This window comes from Candoia aspera, chromosome 2 (assembly GCF_035149785.1).
Source record: "Candoia aspera isolate rCanAsp1 chromosome 2, rCanAsp1.hap2, whole genome shotgun sequence".
NCBI lineage: Eukaryota > Metazoa > Chordata > Lepidosauria > Squamata > Boidae > Candoia > Candoia aspera.
This window is the reverse complement of record NC_086154.1, coordinates 238,975,344-238,990,487: the sequence shown is the minus strand read 5'-3', so window position 1 is coordinate 238,990,487 and position 15,144 is coordinate 238,975,344. Positions and strand designations below refer to the sequence as shown.

Genomic DNA, 15,144 nt, shown 5'->3' with positions numbered 1-15,144 from the left:
CTATATTTTTAGTGCCATATTTATCTCTCCCAGAAATTTTGAATTTTTAAGAGTTGAATTTTTAAGCACCGCACAATATTGAGATAGCTGCTTTTGCATATTAATGTTTTTCTTTCCTATGCATAATTATTTGGTCTTTTATTGCCTGCTTCTCTTTTTGTATATTTCCACCCAGTAACAGATGTTCTGAAGCTAGAATACAAAGTGTTCTCTTTATGTGTGTGTGCAGAGACGGGGGGTGGGGGGGTGGGGGGGAGAGAGAGAGAGACCAAGAATATAGGTGTACTTTACAGTCTACCTTCTTAAACTTTTGTTACTGGGTGGATCAAGATATCCTCTGCGTGGGGGAGATGGGCAGTGATAAAAATATGATAAACAAATAAACAATATGTGGAGTGTTGATTTTTGGAGAGTGTTTAGATCAGTGTTTTTCAACTTTGGCAACTTGAAGATGTGTGGACTTCAAATCCCAGAATTCCCCAGCCAGCATGTGAATTGAAGTCCACATATCTTCAGGTTGCCAAGGTTGAGAAGCACTGGTTAGATCATTTAGTGCAGCCTTCCCCAACCTGGTAATGTCTGGATGGTGTGAAATACACTTTCTATTCATCTTCACCCAGCAAGTTTAGGGAAAGTGTAGCCCAACACATCAGGATATGATCAGATTGGAAAAGGTTCCTATCACAGAAAGCGTCTTGTTCTCTGCTGCCATCACAAAGAGCTTCTCCAAATTAGGAAGGGCTACCAGAACTGAGATTCTAACTCAGGGCTACGCAATTCATACTTTGGTCTTTTAGTTGCCATTTTACATGTATGATTGGATATGATGAAAGACATAAAAGAGACGTCTGGAGAGCCCTAGATGGAGAAAGGTCTTCTAGAGTTTTTCTGATAATCTCAGTTGAATGGAGAGGCTTGGGTCCATCCAAGTGAGTGTTGTGGCTATTTTTCAAAACCTGTTGTCTGAATAACTAAAAGTTCTATTGCCAGTTGTAGAGATCAGTGCAAATGACGGTGATGCCCTCCCCCAGACAAGCACAAACGGCTTATTCGTTCCTTTTCCAGCTGATCTTCATTGGATTCTTCCAGATAGGATTGTAGGGGCAAGTTTAATGTGAACTGAACCCCCTACTGATTATCTGACTGTTGCTCAGTGCTTGCTAAGTGCCTTTTGCCTGATTTCTTCCTGCTGCAGTTATGAGGCTTGTTGTAAACAGGGTACAGTACTTCTGTTTTTAGGCATTGTGTGTCGCTGCAGAAGCAGAGCTGTGGTATGGGGTTGTGTTTTACAGGACAGTCATTGGCAAGGATGCCTGGCTCCTCCTGGCTTCTGGCTCCTGGTTCTCAGCCCTATGTCAGGAAGTCAGGGGTGGTAGAAGAACCGCAGTAGACAGGATAAGGCATCTGGTGACTTACCACTCTGATGAACACCAGAAATGCCTGCAGTTTCTAAAACATGTTTATGAAGGAGGAAGGAATTGGTGTTCTGGTGTGAAACTGAGTGGGAGGGCTAGGCTTTTTTTACCAGCCTGCCAGGAAGAGTAAACTCAGATAGGCTGTCAGTTCTCAGTGAGTGTGGTGGATTCACAAAGTAAACACACCTGCTCTTGTAGTGTCCTAGTGATATTAAATAGGAGGGGGAAAAACAGTCAAGCCTTGCTGCATTTTCACTGTGAAATCAGACAGCTTGAGCAATAGGAAGGCTGGTTGTCTGGAAGTGCCCTGTATCATCACTTTTGACCTTTCAAATCCTGAAGCTGCTCTGAATTATCATGGTAAGGAGTTCATGTGCGAAAAACAAAAATGCGCCATCCTATTTTCATTCAAGTAGATTACAGTGTAGTCCCTTCTAATAATAGGCCTGTAGGAGGGATAGAAATAACCTATCAGCTAAAGGCAACTATTTCTGTACAGCTGTACTATCTCTTTAAACCACTATCTGAATGTAGGTTTGCCCTCATGTTTATTTTTCATCTTGCATGGAATTACTTTTGATAGAAGTTTTGCCTCTGCAAGTAAAATAAAGCTAGTGAATGGCTGCTTGTCCTTGCTCTCTTACAGTAGTCTGTATTTTAAGATTTTAAACCAATATTTGTTTGATATAACAATATTGTTTAGCATCACAACTCTTTTGACTAAATAGCAGTTAAAGTTCCAGTGCAATTGTTGGGATTGATTTCTCTAATAATAGCTATGGTGGAATGCAAAGGTTGTTGAGATGATGTCTGTCCATACTCTGAGGTGGCTTTGCATACATACTGTCCTCCCATGCCTTTGAAAATCTGGGTGCTCAGTACATAGTTTTGCAGAAGAGATGCACCCTTTGCACAGAAAAGTCTTAAATATAAACAAATATATAGATTTGTGAATTTTAAGAAAAATATAAATATATGCAATTCCAGTTTTATAAAACTAGAATGACTTATTTTAAAAACATAATATATATCTTAGCAATAAAAATATTTTATCAGATTGTTTATAAATACAAAAATAATAAATGCCTTTGTTTCTCTCAAATAATAATTCAAACTTACTAATAGATGAAAATCAGAATTTCTGCATTTAGGTACCAACATGCATGGTATTTTCTGCCAGTTGAGAAACAAAACACAGGTTCAGTCTGATACCACTTTTGTAATAAATAGTTTATAGGAATAATATCAGCATACTATTGTAAACAGACTTCATGTAAATATATCAATCTTTACAGGTTGCAATCTTATGCACATTTCATTGGCGGTGAACCCCATTATATTTAGTGATACTTGCTTCTTAAAAAATAATGGAGAGGATCTGGTTGCAAATATCATAGTTACTGAACAGAAAAAAAGCAATCCAGAACTGGGTCAATATATCATTAACTATTAAGAGTATAATTCACATTCCAGTTCTCTAATCACAATCTCATTTAGAAGTATGTTAGGTTTACCTTCACATACCTTAAGTGTGTGTCTGTGTGTGTTGACAATTGCCTGCTTTTCCTAGTGCACAATATGAATAGGAAGCAAAGGAGAAACAAAATATTTCAGAGGATTTGTTGTATAAAGGCCCTACTATTATGTTATGGTCAAATTGAGTTTAACGTATATTATGTAGCTTGTTCAGTATAGGGCTGTTCCTTATGGCCACCTGCCCTTGAGCTGGCAGAAAACTTTTCCAGTATAAAATGTGATGTCCCCATTGATGATTCTTATCCTGCAACAAGCACAGTGCCAACAGGGGCTCTCCTTATATATAGGGCACATTAAGCATAGAGATTAGAGACCTCCTCCAACTTTGTTCTCTTCCCTCCTATCAGACATCACCAGCCAGTGGGAGAATGTCCTCCTGTCACTTTTTACATGAGCTAGGGAGAAGGCAAGGTTGGTCAGATGTCTAGACTGGTAGATTTAGCTGTGTTTCAAAACTTGTGCTCTTTCAGAACAGTGCTGTTCTGGAATAGTGCCACAGCATCCAACCCATGCTCCAAAGAAGCCCAGCTCTCATCTGATAATCAGATTTCTTTGGGGCATGGCTTCAGTGCTATTCCAGAAGAATGCTACCACCACCAACCCCAGCCTGAACTACAGCAGACAAAGTCAGGGAGAGGTGCACTATGAAGCAGAACAGAGAGGGAGACCCCTTTCTCTCTCCCACTTCACTGTGCATCCCTCTCTTCCTTTCTCATGGTTGGTCAGTCTGAGCTGGGGATTGGCTTGAAGACCTGGAAGGTACTGGAGGAAAGCCTGGTTTTAAAGAACTGCTCAGAGTAGAATGGTCCTGGAAAACTACGCCCAGGAGCTGAAGAGGAGTGAGAATGCCCACACCAACCGAACATGGCCAGTAAGTGCCAGGCTGATGCCACCATCTCGTCTCAGGGGGGTGTATGTCATCTGATTGCCCCACCAACAGAATGATCAGTGAGGTGTGTTAGATTGTTTCCAGACCAAAAACTTTGGTGGGATGAGGGGGAAAATGCTATTTAATTCTGGAACATCTAATGACAGTGCTGCCTCAGGTGTGGGGAAGGCAGTGTTATGGGGACATAGTGGAAAAAAGAGGTTGCCAAGGCATGTTTATATTGCACTTAGATGCATGTGAAGAAAAGCTTACAGTAGCAGTACAGGTAGTCCTCGGTTAACAGTGGTAATTGGGACCAGGAACTCCATCACTAAGCAATGTGGTCATAAAGTAGGACATCACATGTCCATACAGACTTACAATTGCTGTTCCAGCGGTTCCAGTTGCAGTCATTAGGTGAATCTCATGCAGTTGTTAGGCACAACACGCAGCAGCCATAAGGAACAGCCATAAGTCTCCTCATTCAGTGCCATCGTAATTTCGAATGGTCACTGAATGAATGACCATTAACTGAGGACTACCTGTACTACAATTCTACAGTTTCCCTGGTTTGTCGCTTATTTATGCACATACTTGGTAGAAACATTGCTGTTCAAAATATATCAAGGAAATTCGATGTACAGAAGTTCAGGGTTTTTCCATGTCAAGTGAATGAATTTAATCAGTTGTAGAGGAAAAATAAATGTTGTACTTGGTTCATCTATAATAACAAATAATTATTTGTTGATGTAAGAATGACCATTAGGCTCACACTTTTCCCTTCCCATATATTGGGAGAAACCATGTTATTTTAAGTGTGGTAAGTTTTAAAAAAGCTGAAATGGTCAAACTATGGCCTTTGGATATTGCTGAGTTTCTGTAGGAGGAAAATCTTTCATGTGATCAACTCGGGTACAAGTTTTGCATGATCAGTAAGAGTATATATTTGTTACTTGCAGGTTACTGGTATTGGAATCGACAGCTCCGACAGGAGATATGTCTCGTCCTCATCACATAGCCTCAGTTGTTCCAAACCGGTATCCCCGTTGGTTCACCCTGAGTCACATTGAATCTCAGCAGTGTGAATTAGCATCAACTATGCTAACAGCAGCCAAAGGTACAATCCTGACAATTTAAGCCAATCTGAAATTTTAGTTGACTAAAATTTAGTGTATGTTGGTTGATCAGCATAACATATTATGTGAACAATTGTCGATTTGTCAGCTTCCCCCTTCCTGCCTCTTCTGTTGCAGCCCCAGAGAGATTAGAAGGTTTCGTATCTGTTCAACTGCTTTTTATCGTGTTTCAATCAGACAAGTGGTTTACCACATAGGGCAGCAAACCCATAGCTTATAAGTCATGGCCTATGTAGTTGCCTTGTTTCCTTAAACCAGGGTGAGTAGCTCCTGGCTTCAGCTTCCTCTTCCCAGATCACAGAGCTGAAAATGAGTGCCCTGGTTTGCAGGGGTGAACTCAGGGGAAGAGATAAATGGGGAAACAAGTTAAAGCAGAAGCTTCTGAGCAGAGGAAGAAAGCTGTGAGGGTTTGCACAATGTCCAGGCCAGACCATGTGTGCTTAAAATAAAAGGAACCTAGTTCCTGACAGTTGTTTGTTTTAGAAATGTATAAGGCTGCCGAACCGTGCAACAACTCTGGGCAGCACACAGTAAAAACAACCATAACACACAATTTTTAAAAAAAACACCCAAATACCAGAAGAAAAACAACCATTAAAAGACAATCAAAGCTGAAGAAAGGCATGTTTATAGGCATGTCAAAAGATCAATACTGTATGTTGAAGAAACCATTTTTTCTGTCCTCCTTTCTACTGACAAGCAGCACAGCTTATCACAGCAAGACTGCAGGGTTCTTGGTCGGTACAAAGGTACTCAAAATAGAAACTGAACTACAGGTAGTCCTCACTTAACAACCACAATTGGGACTGGAATTTCAGTTCCTAAGCAAAGCTGTCATTAAGCGAATCTGACCCAATTTTATGGCCTTTTTTGCGGAGGTTGTTAAGCAAATCACTGCAGGCATTAAGCGAACCGTGTGGTTGTTCAAATTTCCAGTTTGGATGTATTCCTGACTACAGCCCTGAATTATTTCTGTACACTTTTTTCAGTGCACCAAGTCTGTTCTATCTTAAAGGTGTTAGATCTTACTGTGGTAACACCTGCCTTAGTTACAATTCATTTTTGGAGTTTTGTAAAGCACTCTAAATAGGACTTCCTTAGTAGTTGAACATTTCAGCCAGTCAAAACTAGTCAAACAACAATCAATTGGATTATTGAATAAGGTTGGTTCTAGGGTTACATGCCTCCAATTATTTCAAAGGCTATTAGCTCTTTTTTTGGCCATCATTCACTGCTGCTTATAATTAATAAATCACTTCACAACTTGGATATGGACTATTAAAAAAATCCATTCCTTTTTATGAGCCCACCCAGTTTTAATCTATCCAGGGAGACTTCTCTTGGACCTGCCACTATGAGAGTCACATATCCTATTACACCTGACAGGAACACGTAGAGAGCCTTCTGGATAGTTGCTTCGATGATTTGAAAGTCCCTGCAAGGGCAGTTTAGGCTAGCTTTCCTCTGCTGTTCTGCCAAATAAAATGCATTGTATTCAGGCATGTGTTTTGGCCTTTATGTTGCTTTATCTGCTGATGTTGGTTTTAATTAAGTATACTTTTTTTAATTCATGTAACATTGTGTTGGTTATCTTACATTGTTGTTACCAAGGCTGTGCAAATCATTCAAAGGATGCTTCAGAAAGCATGTATTTAGTCTGTGTCTTCAGTGATGGATCAATCATACTCACCTCTTTAATAACGTCTACCAATGTATCCATCAAATACAACTACTGATGATGCCTCCCTGGTAAACTAGGATTACTACTGTGAACTCTTTCAGGGATCACTTTCAGGGATATGGAAAATGGTATCCTTAAAAATGGAAGCTGTGTATTAGCTGGCCAGAATGAAAGCACTTTCTCTGAGCTGTTTCAGTACTTATCAGGCAATATTGCAACAGTATTTTACATAAATAAATGCAATCCACATTTGCTCACATTTGATATAAAAGTATAGCTGCCTTTCTTGATCAAACTGTTCCTTTCTCCTTATTATCATAAGACACAACTTAACTGATGCTCCCTCAACAAACAACAATTTACAACAAACTAACTTGGTCCTTCTTCAGGGACTCTGTGCTCCACTCCCATCTGATTAGCAAGCACATTTTGTGCCAGTTAAGTTGTGTCTTACGATAATGACACAACTTAACTGGTGAAAGAACTAGCTGAAATGTCAATACTATCACCACTGTTAGTATTTATGTAGATATTTCCTGCCCCTTCTGCAGTGATCTTCACTGACTGAGAAGGAATGGTAATATTAGTCTTTCTCAGTCTGTGTATTAGGGTGGAAGAAGATTCCAACCAAAAGGTTCAGATGTAGGAAATTTCCAAATGCCACTTCCATGCAGGGTAGAATGTATATGTTTGAAGGCATAGATGAACAGTCATAGAACCATAGTTAAAAGCAAATAGACTTTCTTCATATGTGGAAGATTTATATAGGTATGCATTTAGAAATTGAAAATACAGATCTATATTATGTAAGCTTTTATATCTATTTGCAAAGATCATTTCCCTCTTTTTTTAAAAAAATCTATTACTTTCCTTTTGTACACATTCTTCACTCATTACTAATTTCATCTCCCTTTTAGGACTAGATCCCACTAGCTGCACATAATGAGATACAGTATCTCTGAAATAAGTACATAGAATAAACATTACAGTATCTATCAGCTTAACTTGCTTTCCTGCCATAAAAGTAGCGTTCACAGTTGTTTCATTTAATCTTGTTTTTGCTGTTCTTGCAGGTGATGTTCGAAGGCTTGAAACAGTGTTAGAATCTATTCAGAAAAACATTCACTCCTCATCACACATTTTCAAGCTTGCCCAAGATGCATTTAAAATAGCAACACTTATGGACAGTCTGCCAGATATTACCCTTCTGAAAGTCTCTCTGGAGCTGGGTCTTCAGGTATTTTTCCATAATGCAATTTTAATGCTGTAATTAGGGAAACACACAGACACACACACATCCAGTCCTGGTTTGCTATTGCCTTCTTCCAATATGTTTTTTTCAATTTCTCTAAAACTTTGGGGTTTCCTGGTGCTGATTAGTCCAAATACTAGCCAAGTCCAAAACAGCTTACCTTTTGAGGCCCGTCAGAATTGGCTGATATTGCAGCAAGAAATCATAATTGCTTGAATTAATCTTTGACATGCATTCATATATATAGCTACTTTGGAACTGAAGTTATCTTAACCTATGTGAGAACAGTAAGATACTGCTTCTGTGCAGTATAATAAAATAAAGCTTAACACTAGGAATGAATGCAGTTAGTTGGTCACCATCTCCCATTAGAATAGTGTTTCTCAACCTCAGAAACTTTAAGATTCTGGTTGGGGAATTCTGGGAATTGAAGTCCACACATCTTAAAGCTGCTGTGGTTGAGAAACACTGCATTGGAGGAATGGGAAAGTAATTCTTCTCAACCTCTGAGTCTCCACACAACTGTCCTGTTCAGAGTTGGAGGGAGTGCAGGGGGAAAATGGTCATGGATGGAGTTTTGCTGATGAACGGGCTTCATTGGATCCCACCTTTTGGACATTTAAGTGACATTGTACTTAATACAGAGAACATGGATGAATAGCAGTGGATGTTGTTAAATCTATGTGTGTGTCTGTAATATCAATTCACAAGTAAGAGAACATTTTAAATACATTTACAGTTATATCAGAATATGGAAAATATTCAGAAGCCATCCACCTGGCAGCCATAAAAGTGGTATCTGGGAAGAACAAGCAAATTAGAACAATAATGTATGATATAACAGAATTTAAGATTGACTGCTCCAGGGTATGCTACTTTTTTGTGAAGAAGATTCTGAGTCTTTCCCAATCTGGATGATCTAAAGCAATTAAAATTATGATTGTGCCAGAGGAAAATGAATGTGAAGCATTGTAGAATACCCCCATCTCATACCTTTTAGAAACTGAATTGTGGTATTTGCTTTGATTCCATGTCAGGAAATAACTAGGAAATGAGTACCAGGTAGTGTTAGGGGGTTCAAGTGAAAGAATAAAGTACAAAGAAGTACACAATTTAGGGCAGTATTTTGTTCCCCTCATTTCTTTTGTAGTGCTGATGCTTAACATAAGATACATTGGTTATGAATATAATTGTTTGCAGCTGTTCTGGATAATTTTTTTTGCATAGTCACCACAATGTGCTTGGCTACTCAAAACTAACATATTTTAAAACACCAAAAATGTCTCAAGGGAATATTCCTCTTTTTTTAATAGGTGATGCGCATGACATTGTCAACGTTAAATTGGCGGCGTCGGGAAATGGTGAGGTGGTTGGTGACATGTGCAACAGAAGTAGGTAGGTGTTGCCACTGATCTCTGAGGAATCCTGATTTAATTTGTGTGGTAGACAACATAACCACTTCTGGTACACACTAATTTGCATGGTTTTTCCTCCTGATTGCATTCATGCCATATACATTTCCAAAGAAAACTGTAGCAGCTTTACATCAAACAACATCCTGTTTTGATGTTTCAGCCTCTGCCCACTAATGTCACAAAAACTGAGGGTACAAAATGTAGCATTGTATACTGAAATTCAACCCTAGCCTTTTTTCTAGTATATGAAGGAAATTTCTCTAGTCCCTTTTCTATTTAGGATAGCCCAAATGGCCAGGAATGCAGCTCACAGAAAGTATAAAATGTTATCCACAGTGCATCTTTAGATATAAGGAGAACTTATTTGCCATATTTTGTGTGAATGCAATACCTAAAACATACTATTTGGATTTGTTAGAAGGACCCAGGGTATTGAGGAATTCATGATATGTCTCTGCTTTTCTAATGAACAAGAAGTGTTCCCCAAAATAGGCAAATTTTCAAAACAAATTTGAGAAAGGATGTGTTCTCTTGCATTCTTCATAAACTCTTGAAGTTTCTAACTAGTCCAAACCTCTGAACATAGTATTAGTGTATCTAAAACTTAACAGTTGCTTTTCTTGATATATTTAGAATTTGTTAATGGCCATAATTGTTTAGACCCATCAGCTGCCATTAATTTCTAAGAAACCCCAAATCAGTCCAGGTTTTGTTTCTACTTTTGCTAAAATGAATTACTGATATTCATTAATCTGCAGCTGGAAAATGGTAGCTTGTTAGGATTTCATTTTCCCCTAAGATTTACTGTTCCTAATCTTCATATCAAAGGAGATATATTTGGTGATTTAATAGTATCCTTGTCTTGGCTATTATAATTAAAGCTTAGATTGTATTCTAGATACTAGAAAGAAAAAAAATGGTTTTGCTCAGTTCACCATTGGCAAGCAAATTGCTTTTTTGTTCTGTCGTACATTTGTGTGTGTGTGTGTGTGTGTGTGTGTGTCTTCCACAAGGAAGCTGTAATGTAATGCAGAGATCACCTTTGAGAGATAAGTAAGTTTATAAATAAACGAGGGGGTGTTTGTTTATGTAAATGAAGGAAAAACATTGAGTGGGGCAGGAGAAAGGTGTATATGTGTATGCAGCAGGGCCCAGATGAGTAAAATGAGGACCTCTGGGTGTGGTTAGCTGAGCGCACAGATGTGTGCAAATTATTTCAAGCAATAATGAGGCACTCAAGCTGCCTATAAGCTTCAATTTATAGACCCCATCAGTCATTGTTCACCCTCACAAGAACAACAAAAGGGCACTAAAGAAACCTGCTCCTTTCAAATGGGGAAGCTGGCTGTGACTGTAGACGAAAGTATTTCATTCAGGATACAAATTTCTGTTTTCCTGTTGGGGTTATATTCAGTGCAATATAGACACGTTCTGCTTTATTTGGGGGATGGGATGGTGTAAAAGGATGTCAGTTCCTTAGGGAATGTATTGGATGCTAGTACTTGTTTGTAGAAATGGCACAGTGTGCAATGCTAGATTGAGAATCTATTACTGTCTTCTGTTTTTCAACTGTTGTCATTCACAACATCTATATGAGGCCTTAAACTTCAAGTGGGGTATAGTCTAAAGTAGTAGCATGCAACGTCACCCGTAGACTGGGGCAAATCAAATTGGGGCCGAGGCTGTAAATGGCTCTTTTTCTGTTGATGGCAGACAGGGAAAGAGCTACCAGATTTGTTAGAGAATTCAGTCTTTCACATGTTGGGGTTTGAACAGAGGGAGAAGCCTGGTCACTTTTGAGGTTGCTAGATTAGTTAAATTATTTTTAAAATTATTACACCACTCTTTAAAATCAATTTTTCTCAGGACAGCACATGGAAATTGCCTGATAAAACTTTGGACAATTAAAATGCACAGAAAAATACTTCACAATTCATAGAAACAACCCAAAGCAATATAATGGGGTAAAATAAATAATATGTTTATGTAAGCTACCCAGTATAAACAAGTAACACCAATAGTGAAGCACTTAAGAGACAAAATGCATAACATTAAAATGATAGAAACAGCAGTAGATAGGTACTGTCTAAACATCAGCGTATAAATTGATTAAAATGCCTGGCAGAATAAATGGATCTTTGCCCGCCACCGAGAACACTATAAAATCAGCAGCAGGCATGCTCCTCATGGGGAATATTCCAAAATAGGTGTTGTGAAGGAGTGTAGCCCTGCCCTCAGAAATGGGGAAGGAATAAGTGAGCTGTTAGAGGAGAATTCCGGAAAAGAAGTTCTGAGAAAGAGGAAAGGGCAAACAAGAAACTCAAAATAACTCCACCTTGATTTTCTTCGGTATAAGAGGGGTTAGATATAAACTCTGTCAGGCTTTCAAGGTTCTGTTATTCTACCTCACAACAAATAGAGACCATTCTTGGAATTTCTGCCGTGCCTGTTATTTGATCTTGCCTTATCTTGAAGGGCTGACAGGCGGCTATCACTGAAGTGGGGGATATGGATGGTAATAAAATATAATTAATTAATTAATTAGTAACTCATTACTGTATGGCCATTTTTTCCACCTCAGCATGGGGGGAGGGGTGGGGGCGGCAGCCAGAGTAGGGCCTCTGGAGATGAACTTAAGTAATGCTTCGGAAGATCAGGAAGAAGTATTCCTTCAGGTACTGTGGCTTAACAGGTTAATGTCAGCTCCCTGAATTGGGAGCAGAGATGAACTGGAAGTCAGTGAAGATCATAAAAGTCCATTGACTATGTTGGTGGTAATTGCAGTTTGGCAGCATCTAGAGGGTCACAAGTTCCCTGCTTCATTTTACCTTACCTCACCTCACCTCACCTCACCTCACCTCACCTGTTTGTTTGTTTGTTTGTTTTGATGGATTTATGGGGCTGCTAACTCAAACAATATGACTCTAGGCAGCATACAACAAAAAAACAAACCCCCAAAATAGCCACATAACATTAAAAAGCCCAATCCAACATATAAAATGTAAAATGGTGACCGAACACAATAATTAAACAATCAAAAGGGGATTCCATTCAACTGGACCCAAATACTTGGGGGAAAAAAGGCCATAACAGCTTTCTAAAGGCAAGCATAGTTGGGGCCTGTCATATATCAGGGGTCTGGTGTGTGTGTGTGTGTGTGTGTGTGTGTGTGTGTGTGTAGACTGTTCCAGAGCACAGGGGTAGCCACTGAGAAAGCACACTTCCTAAGTCCTGTAAGATGGCAAAGTTTAACAGAGGGAACCTGGAACATACCTTCTATATGGGAGCACATGGGGCAGGCAAATGTTCTTAGGAGAAGGCAGTCCTGCAAATAACCTAGTCTATGCCATGTAGGGCTTTAAAGGTGGTAACCAGCGCCTTGAATCTCACACAGAAGCCTATTGGGAGCCAGTACACTCATGAAGTAGCAGTGACCCAAAGGCTTAATGGGCTGTGCCCATAACTACCCACACGTTTCCGTTCTGGACCAGCTGAAGCTTCTTGATGGTCTTCAAAGGCAGCCTCTTGTAGAGCACATGGAAGTAGTCCAGTTGGGAGGTGACTAAAGCAAGACTGACTATGAGCATGGCCTCCTGGTCCAGGAGTGAGCACAACTGGCACACAAGATGCAGTTTTGCAAAGCCCCCCTATCACAGCTGCTGTCTGCTTGTTGAGCAAAAGCTGTGAGTCCAGGAAGACTCCCAGATTGCTCACAAGTCTGAATGGGACACAGTGCCATCCGATCCAGGACCAAAGGTGGAAGCAGTCCAATTCCTGGACCCTTATCCCATAACATGAGCCGCAACCTATTCTTCCCCATCCAGACATTCACAGCATCTGTGACACTGGGACAAAATCTTGACAGCCTCACTTGGATGTCCGGGGCAAAGATGTATAACTGGGTGTCATCCGCATGTTAGTGTTACCTTACCCCATACCAATCGATCTCACCCAGTGGCTTATGTAGATATTGAAAAGGAGGAGGGAGAGGGTAGAGCCGTGAGGCACCCCATGAAGCAGGGGTCTAGGGCTTGACCGCTTCCACTAACACCAACTGGAACCAGCCTTGGAGGAAGGAGGAGAACCACCACAAAACAATGCCCCTCACAGCTAGCACCCTCAGCCAGTCCAGAAGGATACCTTGGTCGATGGTATCAAAAGCCATCAAGACATCCAGGATGGATGACAAGTGCAACCAAAGCCATCTCAGTACAGTGCCCCGGTCTGAATCCCAACTGGAAGGGTCTACATAATCTGCTTCCTCCTGGGCCCTCTGAAGGTATATTGACACGTGTCCCAGCAAGATACATTCATAAGTACTCAGGCTATGTATATTTCATCCTGAAATACAGTTTACCTTCAAGCAATCAAATTTTTTGATCTGCATAAACTATGCAAAAATACCTATAATCCTGCTTCTGTATTCCAAGGATTAATAAAGAGTCAAGGCTTGTCTGTGAGAAATAGATATAATAATGAGATCAAGGGTGTGGGATGGGGGAAAGGGGGCCGGGGAGATAGCAAGGAGAGAAATAAACTACCAGAAGTTACCCACTTTAGCTTTGAGCCTGATTTATGCCTTCCATTGATCAGCATGCAGGGATATGTAAACAGGTTGTTCAAACCATTCCAAAAGTGTTTCACGCTTGAAACAGACCCTTTTTCAAGCTGAAAATACCTGTTTCTAACTCACCACTGTGTCAAGGAAACATTTGCAGAATGATCAAAACCATTCTTTCAAATGTGAAACTTTTTGTACTCCCCTGTTAGCATAGGGGGAAAAAGCAAACTGCTCCAATTTTGTTTTTCAACAGTATAAAATGAAAATTGCAGGAAAATTGTGAAAGGAAATGAATGATGCTGAACATTATTATTATTATCACAGAAACGAGTGAATGGGTTTTGAAGCAAGGCTCCTTTGAATTCTGATTTTTAAAGTGCATGTTCCTTTTGTTGTTTTAGGCAGAATGAGATCAGGATTGCAGGCACCACTGTGGGGATAACAGACAGATAGGCTGAGGTGTTTTATGCAGTGGGAGTCCTTACAGAATTATTTCAGCTGCATCCTCTCCATTAAGGCAGAGTTTTTCAACCTTGGCAACTTTCAGATGTGTGGACTAGCATGGCTGGCTGGAGAATTCTGGGAGTTGAAGTCCACATAGCTTGAAGTTGCCATGGTTGAGAAACACTGCATTAAGGCAACAGGGGGCAGAATATGAGTAGAGGGTGGAAGAGATGGCGAGTCTACCAGATGCCATAGCAGGCTGGAGAATGTTGTGCAGTGCATAAAAGGCAGTGCTTTTCAGGTGTCGCCATCTCTGCTGCCCCAGGTGCCAAAAGCAATTGCTGGGCAAACTATTTCCTGTTATTAACAGGTAGTTCTGTCACTCACTTGGTCCCATTGTTTCCCTCCCTGCTGTTTTCAAATTGGCTTTATATAGAGAAAGGAAAACCATGTTGTGTGTTTTGCTGGTGCAGCATCTGTGTCTCTGCAGTGCTAAAAAGTGCCAAATCATTCAAAAAGTTCTCCATTCAGGTTACTTTGTGGGATTCTGCTTTGCTTCCGACAGCCACAGATTTGATAGTAATAGCCTATTTCAACTTGTTACTTGATTTTGAGCAGTCCTGTGGATTTTTAATGAAGCTAGTTGGGTTCACCAGCATATTCCAAAAAGACTTTTGTGAAAAAAGAGGATATTTCCATTTTAGAGAAAAAAGATAAGATTCTCTGGATGCTGAATTCAGTTGTTTATGCAGCATGCACTGATTTCAAAATGCAGGTACTGTTGGAAGCTTCTATAAGTAGTTCTCTCAAGTATCTGCCTCTTCCGTCAGTTTTTC

General features: G+C 40.0%; 1 protein-coding gene across 1 annotated transcript in view; it reads left to right on the top strand.

Moving 5' to 3' along the window:
• ZSWIM6 (zinc finger SWIM-type containing 6) overlaps positions 1-15,144 on the top strand; it is a 107,370-nt gene that overhangs the window by 89,263 nt on the left and 2,963 nt on the right. Inside the window, exons 11-13 of the mRNA XM_063295617.1 lie at positions 4,779-4,936; positions 7,710-7,873; positions 9,202-9,283. Of these exons, the coding sequence (XP_063151687.1) occupies positions 4,779-4,936; positions 7,710-7,873; positions 9,202-9,283 (404 nt within the window). The remainder of the gene's footprint in view (positions 1-4,778; positions 4,937-7,709; positions 7,874-9,201; positions 9,284-15,144) is intronic.